We start from the raw sequence: 24,392 nt of genomic DNA, 5'->3' as shown, positions 1-24,392 counted from the left end.
TCTGAAGAGTCGAGCCCACAGGCTCCTAGCTCTGGCTACATGAGCTTCAGCAAGAGCCCTAGCACCAGTCCATCAGCCCCTGACCCTACCCCACCCTCTGCCCCTAACCCTACTCCTCCTCCTGCCCCTGCTCCTGCCCCTGCCCCTGCTCCTGCCCCTGCTCCTGTCACTGCTCCTGCCCCTGCCCCTGCTCCTGCCCCTGCTCCTGTCACTGCCCCTGCTCCTGTCACTGCTCCTGCCCCTGCCCCTGCCCCTGCTCCTACCCCTGCCCCTGCCCCTGCCCCTGCCCCTGCTCCTGCCCCTGCCCCTGCTCCTGCCCCTGCCCCTGCCCCTGCCCCTGCTCCTGTCACTGCCCCTGCTCCTGTCACTGCTCCTGCCCCTGCCCCTGCCCCTGCTCCTACCCCTGCCCCTGCCCCTGCTCCTGCCCCTGCCCCTGCTCCTGCCCCTGCCCCTGCCCCTGCCCCTGTCCCAGGTACTCCCATGCATTACAGCATCCTACGGGAGGAGCGGGAGGCTGAGCTGGACAGCGAGCTGGCCCTGGAGTCCTGTGGTGAGGAGAGCCCAAAGAGATTCCCCCAGGACACCGCCACTGGCAAAGGGCGCAGGGCCGACTCACGCCCGGCCGAGCCTCCGTTCCCCTCGGTTGCCACCTCTACCCCCACGAGCCCGGTGCCTCCACCTTCTGCCGCAGCCACCGGGAGCGCTCCCAAAGAAAAGAGCCTGAGTGCAGAGGAGAAGGCCAAGCCTGGCAGCAGTCCGGCAGCACCCAGCACAGGCCTGCCGGAGCTGAAGGTGGAGCGGCCTGCTGGAGAGACACACACGGAGAGGAGACGTTCCAGCCAGAGTCGCCACGGCTCCGAAAGACACACTGCACTGCCTGCCATCTTCCCAGGCCTGACTAGAGAGAAGGGTAAGGCGTTATGCATGTTGTTTATATTTTAAGCATACGCGCTTGCATGTGTTTATGCCGCATCCACACAGATGCTGAAAATCTTTCAGACATGCACATTTTCTGAGGTTACAGATATGACGATTGTGTTTTTCAGTCCTTTAACTGAGATTCCAGGCTGTCAAATCACCTGGCTCCATTTTGTGTTCAGACACAAGAAACTGTTTTCACCGACAGCCCAAATGCAAATTACTTGCAGAAAAAAATAATACAGCCCAGTTGCAAGAACAGTCCTCTGAATTTGAATTACTTAGATACTTTAATGGCTCCTAAAATGTGATCCTAAAATGTAATCTCATCTGTGTCTGTCATCATAAAACATCTAATTTACCAAACCCACATTTTACATGACCTTATCTTTACTGAAGATATCTTGATGCAACAAATGTCAGTGGGCATTGTCCATCCATCCCCTGCCAGAAATCCTAGCCACATCTCAATCAGTCTAGTCAGGCCGATTTGCAAATGTTGTTACTGTGCCTAGAAGCAGGTGTCATGAGAATGTCAGTGCATGTACATGCCATAAAATCCTCAGTCAAGTGGCAAAGAGCTCTCAGGTGTCAGGTAAGGAGCTGCAGTGTCCCATCAACTATATCAATAAAATCGGTCTGCCTTAGAACAGTGCAAGAATGGGGTAGAAAGGGCTCTTAGCAGGGAGGAAACCACAGCTCCCATCTAGATTGCCAATCTAGATGTTTCACATCACTACAGATGCAAGATTTTCTGGACAAAAACACGCATTATACAGTATTATGTTTGAAAATGCTGAATGTAAACCCTGAATACCCTCACACATCAAAACCTCATCCAAGATGAGAATCCTGATAGAAGGAATGAAATATGGAGCTGCTCTGTGGCCTCAGGGCCTGGGTGGCTGCCAGTCACTGAGACCAAAGAGTTTAAAACCTATATGAGGAAATTCTGCAGCTGAGTGTCAGAAATCCTTCTGTGATCTGAAACTTTAAAGATCTTGGGTCATCCAGCATGAAATGTAATCCAGAACATATGGGCAAATCAACAATTTAATGACTAAAAGAAAGGAAACTCTCTGTTTTGGAATGCTCAAATCAAACTCCTATTGAAATTCAGTGGTGTGATGTAAAGCAGGCTGTTAAAGGAAGACATCCCAAGTTTTGTACAGATATGCCAAAATACATCCCACTGCTTTGCAAGACTGATCACCACCTACAAGAAATATTTACTTGACGTTATAGCCAATAAAGGAGTTAACACTAGTTACTAAATTGTTCACATACTTTTTTTGTCAATGACCTTAATAGCTTAAATCATTTGTTTAATAAGATATGGCAATGTAAAATGCTGTGGGTGTTTTTCATTACAACTTAAATGATACTAAAAGAACATTTTAGGTGCATGCAGTAGTCCAGGTAATTCCAAAGCATTATTTTGCAACTGTACCTTACAAAAGAGTAAATATCTTCCCAAGCAGAGTTGAGTATTTTGCCAGAGTAGAGCCACCTTAATCTTTCTGCGGGGAGAGTAACAGCACATCAGATTTGACTCCCCTGCACTTCTTTACTGTAATTGTAGTGAATCTTGATACATGCTTGGAGCTCTGCGAGGCTGGAACTGAAAAGAATATGTGCCAGATTATTACAGACAGTGGTGGCTGTTTTGGAGAATGCCTTTTGTAAACCACTAATTACATATGAGGTAAACTGCAGGGCGAGCATATTTAATTGCATGACGGATGGGCGATGTACTCTTTTACATTTTAACACACAGACACACAGAGAGAGAGAGACACACACACAGACACCACACACATACAGTGCAATAGTGAGGACAATTAAGTCAGTTAAGTTACTGGAGCTAAGAAACGCTGCTCTAAATTAACCTGAATATTACACGTTGAATGTTCTAAGACAAAAAAAAAATGACCCAGTAGAAATGGAATCTAGCTCTCAGATTCTGAATACTAGAGTCACCTTGGTGTGTCCTCAAGCAGTATGTGCTAGTGGGGTGTGAGCCGTGCTGGGCATGCTCTGGACGAACCGCCGTGGTGCAGAGAGGAAACCATCCATCACGTGTCCGCCTTACTGGCCCACATACTGGAGTTCATGTCTCACTGATGGAATCAGATCTGAGGGTGGATGAAGATCTGTTCCATGTACACCAATGTATACCATATGTACTATCTGTTCTTTACAGAGGTTATTCATTTATAATTGTTAGTGGGTAGGTATATAAATATTCATATTTCTGGTATCTTTAGATTTTTGAGTGTATATGTCAGTACATGCCTGTTTGTGGCTTCTTGCTTGGAGCTTTCCACGTGAACTTTTCAGGAAATACAATCATTCCTACATTTTCCCCGCCTCACTGATGAGCGCTGCCCTCATGTGTTTATATGGCCACACTGCAGCTAACGAGTAGAAATCATGCAGTCAAAAACGGGCAGGAACCAGGAAGTAGATTACAGCACTTTAGGTTTGGAATAACTTAAATTGCACACAGGCTGCCATTTCTGGCTGGGAGTGGTGTGGTGCCTCTGTCTGTGCTTGAGGCGGAAAACTGCTGGGAGAGCTCTAAATGATGGCACTTGCCATTAATGCAGTTAAAATGTCAGCTTTCAGGTTGGTCACTGCAGAAGACAATGAGAGAGAAAGAGAGAGAGAGAGAGAGAGAGAGAGAGAGAGAGAGAGTGCTTGTGTGCATTATTTAATTGAAAGGCTCTAATTCCAGCAGCCACTAAAAAATCACACATTCATGGGGAAAATAAAAATGCTGAAAAAATAGCACAGATTCATGACTGGTTTCTTCCTTAATATTACTTATGTTCAGCAGGCTAACATTTCCAGATGTACCTCTATATTAGCCACATTCACATAATAATAATAATAATAATAATAATAATAATAATAATAATAATAATATTGTTGTTGTTGTTGTTGAAGTTAATGGTTGCTGCTCCCATGTTTATGAACATACTGTCACATAGGCATTTTTTATTTCAGCTCTATGTTGACATTTTCAGCAGATGAACTGGGGGGAAAGACAAGAATGAATTTGGAATTTGGAGTAACGGCATTGAGGAGACTGGTCAGTCAGTCTTTGTGCTTAGCACAGAAAAATGGATAGTTATTTTTTACAGCTGATGTCATTCCAGTCATAGCTGTTGTTTTGAGCACCTGCAGAGGTTGCAAAAACACTATCATTAATGCCCGACAGAGACCATTTGCATCATATATTGAGCACCACTTACTGGGCCAGTTCATGTGCACATAGCACGCCCCCTTATTTTGTGGGGAATATCAAACAACCAAAACCACACAAAACAAAACACACCGAAAAAAAACAGTTAAATCAAATGAAAACAAACTGCCTCAACTGCCCTGGACCACATATCCACTGTGGCCACTCTCGCTTGGTGCACTCTGGCAGTAGTCTGCTCAAGCAACAGCACATCCAGGAGACAGCCCAGAAAACTGGATATCAAAGGAATAGCATGCTCATCCCGAAATTCCAACACAGCTCTCTCCACTGCCATCGCAAAAGCCAGAACCACCTTCATCTGATTAGGTCTCGAATCCAGTAATGAGTTATCACCTAACAACCATAATGCGGGACAGAAAAGAAGATTTACTTCTAATAGACAAGACAGTAAGTGAGATGCTGTTTCCAAGATGCATGCCAACGGTGGGGCATGAGGACATGAACACGGTTCCAAAAGCACTTGGAGAACATTTATAACACAGCTTATCATTTGACATCTTCATCCAGAATGCTCGTAGAGGCATAATATGGTGTCTGTGTACAAGCTTATTCTAAATAATTTGCTGGGCGATATTTTTCAAAAATGGAAAACATGTTGCTCCTGATCAAAGCACAGCCCAACTAAATCTAGACTCCAGATTTTCAGTGTTCCACTGACAATAACACACACCGTGCCCTGGGATGTGGACACACTTTGAAAAACTTTATTAAAGGATAAATTTCCACATGGACATCCCATAAAACCCCATAAGCTGTCCTTTCTGCTGAGATCTAAAAAACAGGAGAGGCCTGGAATGGAATCGGATGGTCTTAAGTCAGCGAATTGTCTGAGGCCATTATCACCCCAGATATCTCAGCGAGTAAACACATTGGCCTTAGGCCATAGGGCTTTCCTCCCGTTAGCAGAGAGAGGGGGTGTCATAGAAAACAAAAATGTGACACGGGGAAGAAAATGCCATGCGAGGTGCAGTGTAGCCATTTTCACCTACCGAAATCATCTTTAATTTTCTTCAATAACAGATGGTACTCCTGCACGGACATTATACTTATTTTAGCTTAAATCTGAATACCTAAATATTGAAATCCTCGTGGATCGACCTCTATGGGAATTGTGCCATGGATCAGGTGACAACTTATATAATGTACACGCATTACTGCCATTAGTGAACACTTTATGCCATATTCTGTATAAAAGCCTAAAATAGGATTCACTGTAACTTGCTGTCTACTTTTTATTACTGCAGTTATTTATTAATAGCAAATGTTTAGAAATAATAACAATGTCCCTGCCAACTATACATTGTGCTTCAGCACTTCCTTACCTGAGCTTTAAAAGTCAGTCAGCCGAGACATATTTGGTGTCTTAGCTAACTGACTGTTTTAGTGTTGTACTAGATTTGGAGTTGTGAGGTTAATGAGGGCAGTGGTTAAGGTACTTGAATTGTATTAGGAAGCCCCACCACTGCCAAGTTGACAGTGTTGGGCCCCTAAGCAAGGCCCTTAACACTCAGTTGTTCAAGTTATACTCACTCATAATTGTAAGTCGCTTTGGATAAAAGGTTCAGCTAAATGCTGTAAATTAAGCCAACAAGGAAGCTTCTACCCCATACACTTGCATCAAACCTAAATTTTGATTTTTGACATTGTAAATGACAATTTTGATGACCCTACTGATACTGTACTGTTATAGATATTTGACAATAAAATGGACAATGTAGGTTTCAAGATGGCTGCAACTATGTATTAGATTTTTAGCTCTTGTGGCATACTTATTTTACTTTTTTATAAATAACTGTAAGCTGTGCCGCATAATGTTCGACACCAAATCGGTTTCAGAATGGTTTCGTTTGGGTTTCACGTAATGGTATCTATTCATTTGGCGTAAGGGGAAAATTGTGTACATTTTTATTTGTTTGACAAACTATTTCTTTAAACAAACTTTATAGCCAAGTACACCAAGTTTGCACTCTGAAGTCAGCCTGTGCCTGCACTCAGTGTGCCCAGAAGTGTCTAAAAGCCTGAGGAGGGCCGGTTGACGGTGCTGTCTGAGCCAAGGAGGCGTGCATCCCCGGTTCCTGCCAGCAGAGGGCTCAGCACTCCACCAGAGCAGGAGCTAAGGCGTTTCTTTCACCTGCATCTTTGAGCATCAGCCCATCACACGATGCTTCCCTCCCTTTCTTCCTCTGGTGCTCAGACTTAGTGGCTTTGATCGGAATAACGATTTGTTTGTGTCTCTTACTACCTGAAGTGGACCAGTGTGTTCCTTATGATATTTTGCAATGTGTGTCAGTGTATGTGAATGCATCACAGCTTAAGAGAGGTGAGTATGTTGGCGCTGACTGTACAGCAGGATGGCATTGGAGGTGAAAGGGGAGTTTTTTTATTTGCAAAAAGGTTGCCGTGTATCTCAAGGGCAAGGGCCACAGAGCTCCATGCCGTCGTCAAGGAAACCTAAATCATTAAAGGCAGAAGAATCCTGTGAGGAAACCGTCTCATTGTTTTGATCCTGCTCTTGCTCCTCTTACAGTGGAGAAGTGCTTAGGGTCTCCAACAGGAAGCTGCAGTTTCTAGAGCCTTCATTCTTTCTCTATCTGCACAATTTGTCTTTGTTTTCTTTAATGTTTTTATTTTTCTGTCATTTAGCTTTGTGAAAAACAGGAGCCAAAGTGTTGGTTTGTTTAGATCACATATATTTTTTCTTGAGGTTATGAAGTCAAAGACAGCAGATTGTTTTGTTTACCTAGATTTTATACTTTGATGGCTATAGCCTATGTAGTCAAAGAGCACTGCCCCCATGGGGCACAGATGTGTAATCATTTATTAACAAAAAAGAACAGTAATCTTCAGATAAACAAAAAATGTTCCTCCAGGACCAGCTAATCAGAAGCCACACGTGGCTCCTGATTAGATGGTCCTGGAGGAACATTTTTTTGGATAATTTTTCACAGAAGGTCAAGTTTTAGAGTTCATTACCAAGGCCTCAAATGATGTGATATCCAGATGAAAATAACTGCTGGGTAGGTTGTGTGTATGTAGTAGTGGAAGCATGAAAATACATTCTGTAGTCCTGTTTGGATGTGTTGATGTTCTCTTACTGTGAGAATTCCTGAAAGACTTGTGGTCTCTGGAAGTGAGAATGTTTGTAAGCATGTTTGAAAGCTCTGCTACAGCTATTTATCCTGATGGGAACTGGAGGAATGAGCTTCCAAGCCTGCTGATATTCCTGTCGCACTTTTGAAAAGTATTTGGACAGGCCTTCACTGCCATGACTAAGTTCCTGGCACACTGCACTTTTGCCTCTTTTCAGAATATGCATGGCTCTGTGTTGTATTGGCTCTAGTATCATACCTGTTTTGATTTTTAAATTAATTTCAGGTCTGTAAACATTTTGAGTTGTGCAGCTATTAACCAAAGATTTAGTGCCAAACCTACTATAAAAGTGGTCAGGTTCGTGTAATAGCCCTTGATGTCCAGAGAACAGATGGCACCATAGCAGAAGGAATCTGCTCACTGAAGTCTTTTATTGCAGTCTGCAGCATCACCATGTGAGGTGAGAGTAGGCTACATATTGCCGAAGCAAAGCCCTTTCATTCTTATCCTAATCCGGACTGTACTATTGACCAAGTCAAATCTCCAAGGAATTTGGCTTTGCAGTAGCTCACATTAACACAGGCCTAGCAGCAAGTGCATTCATTTTCCACGGTTATATTGATATATCATCAAAAGTAGTGGTCTGAAATGTATGCTCTTTTAAGATATTCTGCAGCAGAGATTAACGATCAATGCGCAAAACGTGTGGACCTACTTGGACCGCTCTGACTGCGGCAAGAGCCTCGGCTGTAGCTGTGTCCTAGCTCAGCAGCAGCTACGCTTCTCAGCGCTTCTCTCGTGTTTACAGCAGCTTCTGTCACAGTCGTGCGTGGCGTCAACTCTGATGTTTAGTCACCCTGCTCCTGATTGCGTTTCCCCTGTTCGTCCTCGTTTGCACCGCGTGGCGCTGAAACCGGGTTGCAATGAGCCTAGCGCAGTTTGATGGACCTTATCTGTCGCAATAATGCAGTTTAGTGAAATGCATGTCTTTTCTGTTGTGGCCTTTTGTTAGTTGTGTTCATAGAGGTAAGACCCTGCTGCCAGACTGCTTAGAGGCGAACAGGAGCATCTTGGCCGCCCTTAATCAAGAGTGCTGAATCATTCCCCATGCCCCATATGATGTCACCATACCCATGCAGTGCCATGCACACACGTACTGATCCATACACCATTTTCATGGTTCAGATGAAAGAAAGAAAGAGATTAAAACCAGAGATTAAAATAAAGCCATGTTTATATATATATATATATATATATATATATATATATATATATATATATATATATATATATATATATATATATATGTATATATATATATATATATATATTCTTCTATTTTCCACACAGCCATCTCAGTTTAAGCGCTGCAAGGACCAGCTAACTGCTTTCTGCCTTGTCCACATCTAACCATTTGTGTAATAAGTCCTTTTCTGAAAAAATAAAAAGGATCCAGTCCTAACTGTCAAGAGAACGGTTTGCTGGATTTCGGGCTGCAGGGATGGCGTCCCGGTCCCAGTAGATTCAAACGCGTCAGCACTCTCAGGCTCCGCCCCGTTCCTCTGTTCTCCTCCCCTTCCGTGTTTGTTCCTCTCCACCAGTCGGCAGCACTGCCACCCTCACAGACAGGCAACCCCCCCCCCCCCCACCTTCCCCTTATCTCCTCCCTCTTGGGTCATTCATAGACCGAGTGGTGGGAGAGAGAGATAAAGGGAGAGAGAGAGAGAGAGAGAGCTGCGCAGTGGAGCAGCAGCTGAAGCAGCAGTAGACTGTTAGAGTGTTAGAGTGTTAGCGTGTTAGCGGTAGCGGAGCATCACTCCCCTCACTTCACCCAGCCCAGCATGCAGACCAGCACCACAGCAGCCGCCGACTCAACCAAGATGGAGGGATTATGGAGCAGCTGGAAGTGCCAAGGTACCATGCATGCGTGTGTGAGGATGGGCTGGGGGGTGGGGGTGCTGCAGGCATGGATGGGGCGGGGGGGGTAGTGTGGTCTGGTACAGATTGGGTTGGCACTGGTTAGGGTGGCATGTGAGAGAGAGAGAAAGGATGAGGATATATGCAGGTTATTATTGGCTGTTTTGACAAAAAGTGGCTGTGGTGTTGGAAGGACAGAGATGCTGTGGGTTACACACAGACTGGATTGGGCGATACAGCACACAGAACAGACGCATCTCTGCATTTTAGCCAAGTGCCTGCGTCAAGGCAGGTGCCATGACATTCATTCGGGCGGCCTAGCCGGGGGGTTGGGGCTGAGATAATAGGGCGCGCCCTCCCCCCCCCCAACCCCCACCCACCCCGTCCTCTCATTCCCGTGTGTCTGCATCAACATTCCTTTTGTGCATCTTTCTCTTACATTTCCATCTCTCAAATCTATCAAATTCATTTTCAACTGCATGGCCATTCTGTCAGATATGTGTGTGAGTGTGTGCCATGGAGACTTGTTCATTAGTGTAGGCTGCCGTCTGTCTAATTGTAGCCCTCCCTGCTTTGTGTCTGGCAGCCTGTCACATTGAACACCATGAAGAGTGAACAGTCTTGTGTAAGAGAGGAGCTTGGGGTGTGGCTACCTAGATCAGGCTGAACACCGTGGCGAGTGAGCGGTCTTGGGTGAGAGAAGAGCTTGGGGTGTGGCTACCTAGAGCAGGCTGCCATCATCTGCCTTCACGTAGCTTTAACACTCCCCTGAGCAGCCTGCCATGGCTGCTTTCGCCACCCTTTTGTTGTATCGAAGACAACTGGTGGTCTGTACCGGATGTGTATGTGTTTGCATGCTTGTCTGTTCGATGTGTGTGAGTGTGTAGAGAGTTATTGTTAACCATCATTTATTTACCGGCCTATGGGGAAAAACAGACATCCCTTCAAACTGTTGCCCTCCATTATCCCACAGGCAGCCATTTGTGGATATGTCCTAGAATGTTCTGTGGAGGAGGGCTCGTGCCTGTTGTCATTATTGGGGCTAATTTTTGCTCCTCGGTTGCCTTCCAATTCCTCATTTCTGTCAGTCTAGCGTCTTTGGAGGGCAGAGGCTCTGAGCTACTGACAGGGCTTGCTGCCCTGGCTCTCTGCAGTTCCATGTGTCCACTAGGCTGTGTGACTAATGCCATATTCATAAATTACCAAGATGAATATATGTCATTGCTGATGTTTTATGTGCATTTTGGCTTATTTTCAAAGTCCAGGATTATTGTGGGGACCTTGTTTGCTGGGTGGGATGTATGTTTTGATCAGTCGATGGGAAGGAAGAGCACTCTGGTTTTTGCCAGCAGTTTCTATATCCCCGCACAAGACAGCAGTGTATTGCCACAGCAGTGCAGCACTCATGAATCTGACAAGTGCCTCACCTCGGACGCAATTTAACAGGAGCATGTCCTGTGCTTTCAGCAGATTTTAATTTCTCTCCTTTATGTAGACAGCCTCAGCGTGGACGCAGGTTTTTGCAGCAAATGCTTCCTCATTGGCTTGAGTGAACAGAGTAGCTCTTGCAGTAAGATACTACATTACCAAATAAAGGTCCAGGTACTACATAAGCACATACAGGTCTATTAATGGTTTGCACTACTGGTTAACCAGCCAATAAAATCAAAATGTTGTTCTGTGTTAACAGCTATTATATAATATACCTTACAGAAAGCAGCAAGTATTTTGTAAAGGGCTAATCCTGTCTACGTTAATGGAGCACTAATGTCATTGTCACTGTATTGATCTGGAGCTTCGGGGAGACACCCCTCAGCAGACAGGTAGTGCTGTCTGTTTGTCTTCTCTTTGTCTTCATTTTCTTACCTCCCATAAAAAAAGGGCCGCCATCTTGGCTCTATCACCAAATGGGGCTTTTTTTGGTACCTCATAGAGGAGATACGAAAGGAAGAAGACTAAACTACCTCAACATGTAAGTGACATCCTTACCACCAATAATTAGATTTAAAATGGCAGGTGATCACCTGCATGTTTTATGTGTCCAACAAAACATTGCTGCATTAGTTGCCTTTAAGGCAAATGCAACTTCCTCAGTGTATGCGAACACGCAAGGCAACATTTGTCTGGACCCTCAGTGCTGTGAGCTCCCTTCCTATCCGCTTGAGAGGATGCAGGCTAGACGAGAACTGAAGTAGATCAGAGGAGATCGCATCAAACACCCCAAGAGATGCCGCTGGCGTAGGCCGAACGAGAGAACGGCAAGGCCTTCCATGTGGCCATGCTGCCGCACACTCTGACTTTGATGAATCCGCCTCATTCAGTTAAATGTAGCTCTCTACTGGGAACCGCTAACCTAGAATTCAAACAGAGGATCCCTGCGACTGGTGCTTTTATTCTGCCGAGGCCCGCGCCAGCAATCGTGTTTATCAGCACAGCTTCTGCGCCACAATAGCTTTTTAAACACTGGGACCTTGATAAGGGCAACATTTATTACAACGCCAAAGCGATTTTATGCTCAGTGTCATTGACAAGCTAGGTGGTACAGAAACCAAGCTGTGATGTGCTATTTTTGAGAAGGCTTCTCTTTTAGAGAAAACAAAATGTAGACGTTTTGAATGTTTGGCCACAAATAACTTAAATAATCAAAACTATTTCTTCTGACTAGATGACAGAAAGGACCATCAGTAAAGGTCTTAGACTTTAAGACTCCTTAACATTAGGTTTTTCTGTAAGATTACATTTAAGCTTATGACATAATTCTTTGGAACCTCTTGACAGACACAGAAGAGTATTAGCCCCCATGCAGTACCTCACAATATTTATATTTTATATGATATATGACATATTTCATATATTAGAGACCTTGGATATCGTGAAAGAAGTTTATTAATAAAGTTCTATTTTATTGATTTTATTAGTAGTACTTCACATAGCTCAGTGTGTGCTGTGCTGATTAAATCTGCAGCAGGTTCTCAGTCTGGCTACAACATTGGATTCCTGGACTGTTTTCTCTTATTGGACCAAGTTGCTTTTTACGTGCTATTGTATCCTTAGTGTAGTCTGTCTGCAGTCCCAAAGAGGGCACCTAGCTCAAACCCCTCCTGTGGCTCAAGTAGTGATTAAACTGGGCCTTTAATTACAGGTGAGGAAACCAACCTCGTTCCAAGGGGTATTTGATCACAGGACAAGCTAAACATAATGCAGAAGTTCAAAGCAAGAGATACCTTTGGGTCTCTAGTATACAGTGTTGCATTTCTATCGATAAGATACACTTCATGAGATGTTCTATCACCTGATGGTAATCCTCCCCAGACTGTACAGCTTTATGATGCCACAAGTTCCTCCTGGTTTGTGTGCACACAGACAAATCTGATAAAGTAGTGATCTGCAGTAGTCTATTGTCACCAGGGCACTGGGCACCTGTGCCTCCTCATGTGCCGTTCCTGCTTAGTCATTTTCCAGTGCAGGTTCAATACACGTGCAATACTCAGTTCTCATACAGCCAACACGATGTCCAATACCGGGTGGTTTTAATAACCGGTCTTATTATCTATTATGTATTTATGGTCGTGTATAGAGTTTATAGTTTGATGTGGTTTATATATTCTTTATATTCTTTGTTTTCTTGCATATTTATTTCTACTGTAAGTTTCTTTCCCCCTTTTTGTTACACCTCGCATGCTGCTGCTATGAATAAGTGAATTTCCCTCCAGAAATAAGTTAATCTTATCTTGTGGTATTACTGTACGTAATCAGTGTGTAGTCAGAAACAATGTACACATGCACATTCAAATGAAATGCCTCACATTTGTACAACTTGGTGTTTAAAATATGTCTAGAATTATAGATCTTTCACTTTTGAATTTCATTATGAATTCACCAAATCATTTTTTTTCTGGCTTCTGCAGGTAGGTAATGGAGGAGGGAATGATGATTCATTCCTTATTGCAAGAGAAATATGCCTTGTGGTGTTTTACATGGTCCAGAGTGTGATGGTAATATGTTTAAATTGCTTTGTGGAGCATCTTTATGTTACTTTATTAATCTGTACGTTTGAAATGCCAGCATGTGGTGTGTATTTATAGAGGCAGACATCCCTGGCACTGAGCAGTGCTGTTTGCCGAGTGTGTCCTCAACAGTCCCCCCGCGTCTTCAGCCATGGCTGTTGTTATTCAGATTGGTTGTGGGTAATTACATTAGTCACGGACTGAGTTATCTGGGGCTCTGTTGACAGGGTTTGTACGGAAACTGGGCTAGTCGGCTTCTTTAATATGAGGGAGTGTGTCAGGGCAAATGAGTGTGGGTAAAATTTGTAAAATTGTAAAATGTTGTGAGTAACCTAATATATATATATATATATATATATATATATAAAAACTATGTGTACTGGTTTTGGCCACAGTGGTTGTGCTCTCTTAAAGTATTTTTAAAATGCAAAATAAAATGCCCATGCTCTGCTGTGAATCCAGCAAACAGTTCAGGAACAACATCATGCATCCTTGTGCTCTTCCATGGTAGATCAGGAATATACTATGCATGCTGTTGAGCCCTCCAGCTAAGACCCAGCTGTGAGGAACATGGCTCTCAGAAAATATAGATCAGGATGTGCAGGCAGTTTATGATTCAGTTTGACTACGTCGGTGTACGTTGACTTCTAAAGGAACTTTGTCCCAAGCTAGAGCATCCATAGGTGACTACATGGAACCTGACAAAGACTGCGCTTTCATCACAAATATATGGCCACGTGTATGCACGCTATTATGCAGGTAATATGTTTTGCAATATTTTGTGTAGGCTAAGGCCATTACCGTTGTCTGCTCCGCCTTGGCTCTTTCCTTTTGTACCTTTTCCGTGTTAGTACTAGGCTGTGTGACATTTCTTTTGCCTTCATATCTTTGCCGCGCAGGTGCGCAGATGCGTTTATTAACAATGAATATGTTTAGCCTTTGCCAGTGCAGGCTATAGCAACTGTCTATCTAGTGGCCTAGCGGTGTCTGATTGATGGGGAGGTGCGTTGGGTGCAGCATGAGTCTGAGCTCGTTCTGCGCTCAAGACAATGTCCCTGTGCTTTCCTGTGCTTTGCTCTCCTGCCTGGTCCCTCCCTTCCTCCCTCCCTTCATCAGCACCTCATTATGCTGTCTGGCAGGCTTGACTCTCGGTGTGTGACTGAGAGAGGAAGCACAAGAGAGGGAGGGAGGTAAGGGGGGGGATGGAACATGGTCACTATGGCAACTGCATCAGCACCTACTCCACTGCACCCAGCTCCCCGGTTTCCGTGGAGACTGAGCGCCATTCATAGGAGAGCTCCAGAGCAACACATCTTGCACACTTTAATGGGGCAGAGTTTGAATGTTGGGTAAGTGTCAAGTCTCAGGGAGTAAGGATGTGTGTAAGTGTGATGTGTGTGTGTGTGTGTGTGTGTGTGTGTGTGTATAAAGAGTGTGTAGATAGATAAACAATGTGCACTTGTTATCTGGATGTATTGCACGTTTGCTTGCAAGCTTCCATGTTTATTATTGGCTAAAATAAACTCTTCTTGATAAATCATTAATTCTCCAGATTGGTGTTAAGAGAATTCCACTTTACTTATTCCATAATTGGGTCTTGACCACGCCCTGCTGTTACATATTCACAAAGAAGCCCAACAAGGATGTGCAGACTGGGTTGAAGGCATTGTGGGGCTTTCTAGAGCATTTAGCTGCATTAGCTGTTAGTTTAGAATTGCCTGAAATAATGCTCCACTTTTGCTAACAGAGACAGATTGGCACAGATCTGTGTCTGGATAATTAATTTGACATTCATAAAGGCACTATTGGTTATTACATGTAATTTTAATGATTTCTTTAATGGTTTGATTGGTATCATATTAATTTTTTATTAGGATAATATTTTGATTATTGACGTCTTCATAGGCAGGTCTATGTCCTAATGCTAATGCAATATAATGAGGTAATAGTAGCAAAGGAAGAACCAGGAGCAGATTGGGTAGGGGTCAGACACATCAAATTGACATGCAAATACATACTAAATGAAGGCTCATATGAGAAGCTATTTATGTTTCAGAGTGTGGTTCTTTCCTCCATACTGCTGCCAGTCTTATCGTTTCATAGAAAATTGTATATAAATCGCCACACATAAATTATTCATTTTGGAAACCTTACTGATTCTGGAAAACACGATGTCACTGTGGTGAGTCGATGATATTCCATAGCGTGTAGGGCTACATACATGCTAAAATCATGGCAGCTAGCTTTCTGCTATGATCACCTGGTCCCAGGCTGTTGTCATGGCCACCGTGCTGCCCTGTGGCGAGGATTAGGCTCCACTGAGGAGGCTGAAGGAGAGGGAGAGTACGGATGGAATGGACAAACAGACCGGGAAAAAATAGGATGAAAATGGAACAAAAAAAGCCACTTGAGTTTCCTTCCAAGTTGACTCATATTATTTGGGGCACTTGCATAACATTTTTTTTATTTTTCTGCCCAATTCTGTACTCTGATTCTCCTCTTGTGTTTGTGATGGTTCAGACCCAAAGATGATTTAGGATGATTCACCTCTTATAGAGAGAGCCTCCCAGGGTGCTGACTGACTCATTCTCTCTCTCTCTCTCTCTCTCTCTCTCTCTCTGTCTGTGCCCCTCTGTAGCGATGGAGCTGTTGTACTGGCGGGACCTAAAGCAGACAGGTCTGATGTTCAGCAGCATTCTGTTGCTGCTCTTCTCTCTGACTCAGTTCAGTGTGGTCAGCGTCATCGCCTACCTGGCCCTGGCAGCCCTGTCCGCCACCATCAGCTTCAGAGTCTACAAATCCGTACTGCAGGCCGTGCAGAAGACCGACGAGGGACACCCCTTTAAGTAAGCCCTGCCGCGCGAGCACGTGTGCATATGGGTCTGTACTGCCAGCTCGAATGTGTTTCCAATGGATGTTGACAGCTGGCGTCTGCATGCAGGTCTTATCTGGAGGTGGAGATCTCACTGTCCCACGATCAGATGCAGCGGTATGCAGAGAACGCCCAGTACTACATGAACAGCACTCTAAAGGAGCTGCGCAGACTCTTCCTAGTGCAGGACCTGGTGGACTCACTAAAGGTAACTCAGACATCACATCTGTCGAACTCCATGCGCATCACCAGCATTGACCTGTGTCGCTAAAGGTCTTGAGTGCACTTTCTGCTTATGCTCAGTTTGCAGTGCTCATGTGGCTGCTGACCTATGTAGGAGCACTCTTCAACGGTCTCACTCTCCTCATCATGGGTGAGACCTCCTCTCCAAACACTGACTTTAATTCACCTCAACCTTTTTTTTCAGTAGCACTACAAATACCTGGAATATTCTGACAAAAGGTTTTCACTCCTCTTTGTAGCCGTGGTGTCAATGTTCTCTATGCCTGTGGTCTATGAGAAATACCAGGTAAGAAACAGGCATATACTACTCTTGCATTTGGTGCATCTCTGGTTTCCATGTCTAATCTCTGTGCTTGTCTGTCACTAGGCACAGATTGACCAGTATTTGGGACTAGTAAGGACTCAAGTAAACTCAGTGGTGGGAAAGTAAGTCCAGTCAGTTTTTTTTTGGTTTTGTTACTTGGTGCCGTTATTCAGAAACATTCCTTGTATCTTATTGTGTGTGCATTTGATTGGGCAGGATCCAAGAGAAGATTCCTGGGGCCAAGCGAAAGGCTGAGTAAAGTCCAGAGAGCCACTGGAGAATGCTGGGAAGCCCTGACCACCTCACCCCTTATTACAGAACAAGAGTTTCCTGTTGGTCAGAGGGTTTCCCATCACACACACACACACATACACACACACACACACACACACACACACGTTACTGGAGCATAGTTCTACTTTGTGCACACTGTGGTGTCTAGAGCAGCAGCCAAGCCATTCAGGAGAAGTCCCACCCTCACCCAGTAACTATAGAGAAAAAAAGACACACTGTCACTCTAGCACTAAGCTCTACTGAAGAAAAAAAAATCAATGAATTATAGGAATAAGTTGAAACAAAAATGAAGCAAAACCACCAAAAAAAAACAAAAACCTAGATGTGTTTTTTTTGTGTTGCTTATTAAGTGCATGAAGTCAAGAGTCTTAAGTGCTGATGCATTCCGTGCTTTCTTCTCGTTTCCTTTGTTCTTGGCTTTCTCAGCTGTGCTGAAGATGTTTCTCTGTAGTGTGTGAATGATCTCTTCAGCTTTAGTGCTCTCCTGTGATAGTCTCTTCTTCTTCAAGAAAAAAAGGCAAAAAACCAGCTTCTTTTGTCTCTGGGGCAGTGAGTGGGGCTTCTCTTCTTTCAGTATACCTGGAAACATATAAACATAAATATTAAATATCAGCTAGCTGCGCGGCTCTGCCAAGGTTTACCTTCTCTATGTGGAACAAGAGCAAATATTTAGCAATGTCCTGATTAGGTATGGTAAACTAATTTGTAGTGGGTTTTTTTTATAATTTGTTACAGGAACTACACAGACTCATGTTTTTAGGTACTCTCATCAACTTCTTTTAAATAAAATGTAAATGAAAGAGAGAGACGGAGGAGGAGAAAGCTTAAAGTGAGCGAATGCCAGCTTTGGTGATTCTGTCCATCTTTGTACTGTGTTGACTGTAGTTCTTCTTAGCCATGGACTCTTAACTATTTGCACTTAAAATGTACTCGTTACTGAATGCGAAAATAAATGTTCTTAAATGTATGCTGCCTGAAAACGTTATTTGAAAGTAGTTTGGTACTGTAAATGAAAGGCTGTGGTTCATAAAATGCATTCACTCATGTATAAGATATATATACAAAGTTGTTGAAATACCAGAGACTAACAGAGGCTGTGAAGCATAAAATACTGGAATTACTGACAAGATCTTAGTATTCTAGCTCTCTCTTTCTCTCTTACATACACACACACAAACACAGTCTACTGTGCCACACTCATTCTCTGCTGTGCCAGGGACAGGTGGCACGGATATGGATGCTGTGTTATTCAAAGAGCTGCCAGCCATGACAGCACAGTAGTTTGTACCTGAGCCCTCCAGGAATCCGCAAGATCTCCACAATATCCCATGTCACGACCGAAGACACAGAGTCCTAAGAGACTTCACAAGAATCCTTAAAGATACAGGTGATGTTAAAAGTGGACTAGTGACTCTGCCATTTCATAGTAAAAAAAAAAAAAAAATGAAAGAAAGGATGTTGGACATAGGTTGTCATCTCTGAAGTCTGAAGCCAAGAAACAACAAAACTGATAGTGAGAAACTTGATGTTTTGAAGATCTAATTTGCTTATGCAATAAAGTTTATAATAACATCCTTTATAAAATAATATTGGTAATTTAAATTAAAATAACTTTGAATTGTCTTCAGGAGGTAATGTTTATATTCATGAGTGCTGACATTACAAAATCACCCTAGAAATAAGTATACAGTATTCCACTTGAGAAGACAGGTTCCATAAGCAAACATGGTCATATGTTCATCAAATTTTCTTGTAGTCTCTCCATGCAAACCATAGCCCTCAATGGTCAGACTGCTACGGAGTTCCTACCCTCTCTTTATTTCAGCCTAAGGTGTACACAATGAATCACTTACATTCACTGTGCACTTGTTTACGAGTGATTACAAAATACAGGTCCGGAAATGGGACTCATGACCCAGAGTATTTTAGTGCTAGAATACGAGCAGTTCAGCTTCTTGCTCCCTCTGCTGGTAGATATGCAGAACAGCAACCGCAAGGACCAAAATGACACGTTGACGCAGGAGGGTGGGGTAGTGGGATGTTGAGCACAAACAATAGGTGCTGACTGGTTGGCAGAAAGTTGGCGATGGCAGCAAACTGGGAAGCTGAAATGATGGAAGATTACATTCAAGTAGAGAACCGTTTCATTTGTCTTTAGCTGGTCACAGTTGATCAGTAAGACATGCAAAAGAAATACAAAAACAAAGTTAAAGTCTCCTGCTGGTACAGCTATAATTCTAGTTTGTATTTGTATGATGTGACACATGATAGCCAGTGCAAGAAGCTCCATTTCATTACTCCATCCATTAATGTTCTAATGTACATGTAAGATTGCATGGCAGGAATGCTCTTTCCAGAAACGCAAGCGTATTCTGAGCCTATTGGTACTGACAAACACCTACATATTTGTTTTACGTCCTGCCATTCACCCAAGAAAATAGAGCTGTCCCATCACATTCCTGCCTCCCTACCTAAGACACATTACAACTTGGTTTCAGCACAAACCATGTGTGTGTGATTCAAAAACAACAGGGCTGTCTTAACATACAGGAGGTCGCTGTAGGACACCTGGCTCCAGGAAGCCAATGCAACTTTGACTGCATTCACCAGGGGAAGGTAATTCTAGCACAGAAATTATTAAACCTGCTGGTCACAGCAAAATTGTCAGTATGGGCTGCCAAACTGAGAGGTTAAAAAACCTAATTAAAAACTTGTAATTATGATGTTTAATTGTATTTCCTACTCGCAGACAAAATTGCAAGCGCAATAGGTCCATCCCATCTCTTGAAGTGTTATGAAACCAAAGGACAGGAAAATATAGCAATAATTTATTACCATTTTTTCCTTCTCAGGAATCAAGCTATTGTAAACATGTCCTAAATCATCACTGTAACAGCATTTGGGGGGGGGGGGGGTACTTGGGGGATCAGCTGCACTGATCCAGTCATGGGACTGCTAATTGGGTAGTCCTGGGGTGCCAGCTTTTACGAGACGTAAGGTTACACTCTGCCAAACTCATCATAATGGTTCTTTTTCTGGATTTCACACCCACACACCCACCCACACACACGCACATCATGCACACACAAAAGGCCTGACATTTTTAATGGTGAGGACTGTGTAAAAAGAGTTATATAGCACTGTTACACCCAGGGAACAAGGTTGACATCTCAGCATAAATATCCACATCCCCTGTTTCAAGAGATGGCACTGTCAACCTATAAATGTCAAATAAGCACTGAAATCTGGGATGAAATACAACTTCAATCTATTTATCCGCTAGAGTTCAAAGATATGTCTCACTCGCCAGTGAATTACAAAGCAGCACATATACAGCAACATTCTCTTAAATTCCCATCTCACAGTTTCTTCCCGATCATAATGGGTCCATTTCCAGATTTCAAAAACCCGCCAAGCATTCGTTCTTCTCACTCAAATAAACTTTAGGGTATCTTATATGGGCATTTGAGTATGGTGCCGGTGTCAGAATGATGACTTCGGTGGTCCAGTTGGCCAATTGGATGTGGTTGTAGGGAGCTTGAACAGATTATGAACAAGTGCTTAACCCTGATGAAAGGGCACACTCTGGAACTCCACCACCATTCTGACTGTCCTAAATCTATCTCGGCATTTGATGGGCAGGAGGCTTGTATGTTCAAAATATTGAATGGGATGTTGAGGTGATATGAAAGAAGCAGTGATGATGCATTTCAGTCAAAGAGAGGACTTATTGAGCAAATAGATAAAATAGCCAATAAATAAAACAAAACTAAATAAATGAATAAAATAGCCAACCTCCCCCCCCCCCAAAATCTGCATTCCTCCCTGTGTTAAAATAAGGTAGTTATGACAGAATGGTCTAATTGTTAGCTTGTTTGCTCATGCCAGCCTTGCTAATCCTCTCTGATGTGTGCAGATGGAAAACATGCTCTTTTGTTCATATGCAAAGGACAGAGGCCTGAAGTCAGACCAGTTCTCTAACAGAACCAGTACCAGATGCAGTTCTCTCATTACTGTCCTCAGAGGACTGAGGCCAGCAGGACACCCAAAGGCCTCCATATGTCCTCCAGCTGCTCAGTGTGAAGGGGCGTATCTGGCCAGAATGGGTTTTGCATGAATACTCTTATAGCCTAAAGCAATGACTTTCACATGAACACTTCCACTGCTGCCTGTAAATGTGGGCATAACATTCTTTATTTCTTATAGTTGCACTCTAAGATGGGTATAGGAGCCGTACCAAATGCGGCTCTTCGGTTTACTTGCAGTTTCAAGCCTGTGCTCTCTCACACACTGGTTACTCAGTCATGCCAAATCACTGTATACGAGCGTTCTTGGTATACAATGTCGCTTTTTCCTGTCTTTGTTTGGCCTGAGCACACCAATGCCTTTCTCCCCAGCTCTCTCTTTACATAAGCTTTCATGTCACATAACTTTGTCATGTCACCTTATAGGCTGACACCCTGTGTTCTTTCCTAGGGCTGATTTGGTGTAAGTGGCGAGCAGATTTGGGGGGTTGTAAAAGAGCTGTAGCTGCACACTTCTCAGTACTGCTTAGGGGCTGCTCTGTTGAGTGTAGCACTGAATAGCACGCTCACTTAGCTCACACAGCAGAGTGTGGGTGTGTACATGAGTGTGCATGTGTGTGAGCATGCGCATGTGTGAGAGAGGGGTGGGGGGGGGGCACAGGGTTAGAATAGTCTGCTTATCAGAACAGAGAGACAGAAGGTAGTTTGCATTGGGCACGGGAGGCAGTCACACTCCTGCTCTCAACTTTACCCAGCACTGGCATCCACACTACTATCGCTGTGCCCCTGACCCTTCTCTCTCTCTCTCTCTCTCTCTCTCTCTCTCTTATTTGTTTCTCTCTGTCATATTTTTGTATTTTTCCATACAAACGTCTCCCTTACTTCATCTGTCCATTGTTGTCATTTGTCTCACTTTGTGTTTAGCTCCACCGTGGTTTTATTCTGTCTACCTTTGTTTCATTAACCATCCAGGAGCAACCAGATTTCTACAGATTACCACATGGAGTCACGGTACCATCGTCATCACACTCTTACTCCAACAGGGTGAGGATATCTTATTTTTCTCCTTTAAGGCTTTAACATCCTGCCTGCTGCACAGTCCTTAATTTTGAGGTGTTTAATTTTATTCTGTGCTTTGTTAGTCTGCACTGTGTCCGTATCTGTATCCATGTTTCATTCATCATCTTAATTGACCCAGATTCTCTCCACCGCTTCCTCATCTGTAACCTTTTTTTGGTTTTTGTCCATGCCTTTGCTTATCTAGGTTAATTAATGTCTAATCCTGTTCTTTCTATGGTTTGCTTACAGTATCTCATGGCAAGCTGAAATTTATAATGTGTTCTGTTTAAATCATCTATCTGCTTATCTATCTCTAATTTTTGTTGGCGATGACAATGCAGTTTAGTGGCAATTTGATGTACTTGATTTTAGGATTGTACTTTTTAAAATCTAATTTTAAATTAAGATTTTTATTAAATTTTAATGATACTTTCTAGTTAAATCAATTGTCTTTTATAATTTTCTTTCATTTGCAAAGTACCTTGGGATGCCTTGCATATGTGATGTGCTGTATAACTAAACTTGCCTTGCTTTGCTTTCCTGTGACAGCACTCACACATGAACATAACACATAAGTAGCAGTTTTCCTTCCACGGGTTTCAATGTGTAAATCATAGTTGAAACAAAATCACTACAGGTGCTTAATGTAACTGCTCAGCACAACTTGAGAGTTATGTAAGGTCACGTGAAGGTCCTGAACTTATTTTCTCCATTTGAATTAGGAAGGAATGGTTTCAGAAGCTATTCCAGAGGACGTACAAACAATTTATCGTGATGGGGTGCAATGGGTAGAGAAGCATTAACAGGAAACATCCACTGAACTGCTTCACTTGAAAGCCATATCTTAAAGCCTTATCTTGATAGGCTAGGTACCATTTGCAGGCTCTAACTATGACAGAAAAGAACAAGTGATTTTCTATTTCATACAGAACTCATTTTGTACAAACAACTTAATAAAATCCATTGCAGCTCCTGACCTGGTGGAAAAGAAAAGAGCAAACTTGAACGGTTTAAAAAAAAAGTGTAAGCTTCATATCTCTCTAAAATAATGTTGTCCTCTGTCCTCATCTCTGCTGATCCCTCCATAGGCCGGCGAGACCATTCCTGCCGTGGTTGAAGTGGCCCCATATTGAGGGTGAGCAGGGAACAGGCTCCGTGGCCTCTGGGGACCCCGGGCGGGGTTTAATGCGAGAGCTGATCTGGCAGATAGCGCAGAGAGAGCGCCAGGCTCTTGAGAAAGAGCCGCAGCACCACTTCTCCCGAGGCACTCTGGGACATCTACGGCCTTGCACCCGGCCGAGCTCGTTCACCCCGATGCCAGCCTCTGAGCGCAGGCAGCTAGAAGAACTCTGCGCCCACGTTCCAGCCTCCCACGCTGCCACTGTGCTGTCCAGGTGTGCTTGTGTATGAGCGCGTGTACATGTGTTATTCACTGAATGTTAGCGACCCCATAGTGCAAACATGGTATGTCAGTGTGCAGGGCTAAATTTGAAAAACTTTAGCCTACTGTGTTTTAGGACATTTGAATAACTTTGAGTGCTCTTTCAAGGTTCTGTGAGATTCTGGCTCACAGTGATGTCCTGCCCTGGGAGCTTGGTTGCGTCTTCGAGTGGGTGTTGAAAGATTTCCTAAGGAGGCAGGAAGAGGTTGGACACAGGCTTCCCATGCCTCCACATCAACCACCACTACTTCCTGTTTCCCCTCCTCCTGCAGGCAGGAGCACCAGCAAATGGCCGGCTTATTTTGCCCCATCCTCGCCTGACCTGCAGGAAGGTCACAGAGAAGAGATCCCCACCATCTCCAGCTGTGTGGACAGGCATGTGCGCAGAGCCTGCCCAGCCAGTGTTCAAAGAGACTCTCTGCCCTCCTGTCTTTTCCCTGTAACTGCCCTGAATCCTAAAGCACTACACCGTGAGGATTAAAAATATCACAGCGAAACCCGATTGAACCCCGTGTCCTTTCTCCATACACAAAATTCCCCTGGAAGAACCCAGGAATGCAATATTAAGGAATGCAAGAGTGACAGCCATTTTATAAAAATGAAGAAGCCGTGGGCTTGTGTATTGAAAATATGAGGGGCTGGTTTCTCAGAAACAGATCAAGACAGATGCCCAGGTGAAAATACTACATTGTCCTGGACTAAGATAAATCTGGACTAATACCTGGAGAAGATTTATATAAACCTTGCATTTAGTCATAAAAAGCAACAAAGTATATTATAATTTAAAAAGGTCTATTTAGCACAGACTACGTTTATATAAACATATGCCCACTTATTTCCTCCTGAAATGTGGATATGAACATTTTTGAAACTTTTTGTTTCTGGTGAAATATGAATATGCACATTTATTTTCTCTCAACTCATGTTTAAAATCTGACCTGGTCTTGCAGATTT

At 43.5% G+C, this 24,392-nt stretch overlaps 2 protein-coding genes across 4 annotated transcripts in view; both read left to right on the top strand.

Moving 5' to 3' along the window:
- Nucleotides 1–17,880, top strand: part of rtn1b (reticulon 1b) — a 32,316-nt gene extending 14,436 nt beyond the window's left edge. The window contains exons 3-10 of one of the 3 annotated variants that reach the window (XM_035524342.1): nucleotides 1–226; nucleotides 479–910; nucleotides 15,839–16,046; nucleotides 16,142–16,280; nucleotides 16,376–16,445; nucleotides 16,555–16,601; nucleotides 16,683–16,741; nucleotides 16,836–17,880. The exon at nucleotides 1–226 is cut by the window's left edge and continues 185 nt beyond it. In XM_035524342.1, coding sequence (XP_035380235.1) covers nucleotides 1–226; nucleotides 479–910; nucleotides 15,839–16,046; nucleotides 16,142–16,280; nucleotides 16,376–16,445; nucleotides 16,555–16,601; nucleotides 16,683–16,741; nucleotides 16,836–16,878 — 1,224 coding nt within the window. In that variant the 3' untranslated portion in view covers nucleotides 16,879–17,880. Of the gene's footprint in view, nucleotides 227–478; nucleotides 911–6,401; nucleotides 6,507–8,981; nucleotides 9,191–15,838; nucleotides 16,047–16,141; nucleotides 16,281–16,375; nucleotides 16,446–16,554; nucleotides 16,602–16,682; nucleotides 16,742–16,835 lie in introns of those variants that run through there. The other 2 variants (XM_035524341.1, XM_035524340.1) reach the window with 2 other exon arrangements.
- A 3,782-nt stretch (nucleotides 17,881–21,662) lies between these two features.
- Nucleotides 21,663–24,236, top strand: rd3l (retinal degeneration 3 like). Its single transcript, XM_027002996.2, has 3 exons — nucleotides 21,663–21,982; nucleotides 23,086–23,391; nucleotides 23,547–24,236. The coding sequence occupies exons 1-3, from the start codon at nucleotides 21,939–21,941 to the stop codon at nucleotides 23,917–23,919; spliced, it is 723 nt and encodes a 240-aa protein (XP_026858797.2). The 5' UTR covers nucleotides 21,663–21,938; the 3' UTR covers nucleotides 23,920–24,236.
- The last annotated feature ends 156 nt before the right edge of the window (nucleotides 24,237–24,392 follow it).

Source organism: Electrophorus electricus, chromosome 3 (genome assembly GCF_013358815.1).
Source record: "Electrophorus electricus isolate fEleEle1 chromosome 3, fEleEle1.pri, whole genome shotgun sequence".
NCBI classification, from domain to species: Eukaryota; Metazoa; Chordata; class Actinopteri; order Gymnotiformes; family Gymnotidae; genus Electrophorus; species Electrophorus electricus.
The sequence above is the reverse complement of the archived record's forward strand: the minus strand, read 5'-3'. Positions and strand labels throughout refer to the sequence as shown.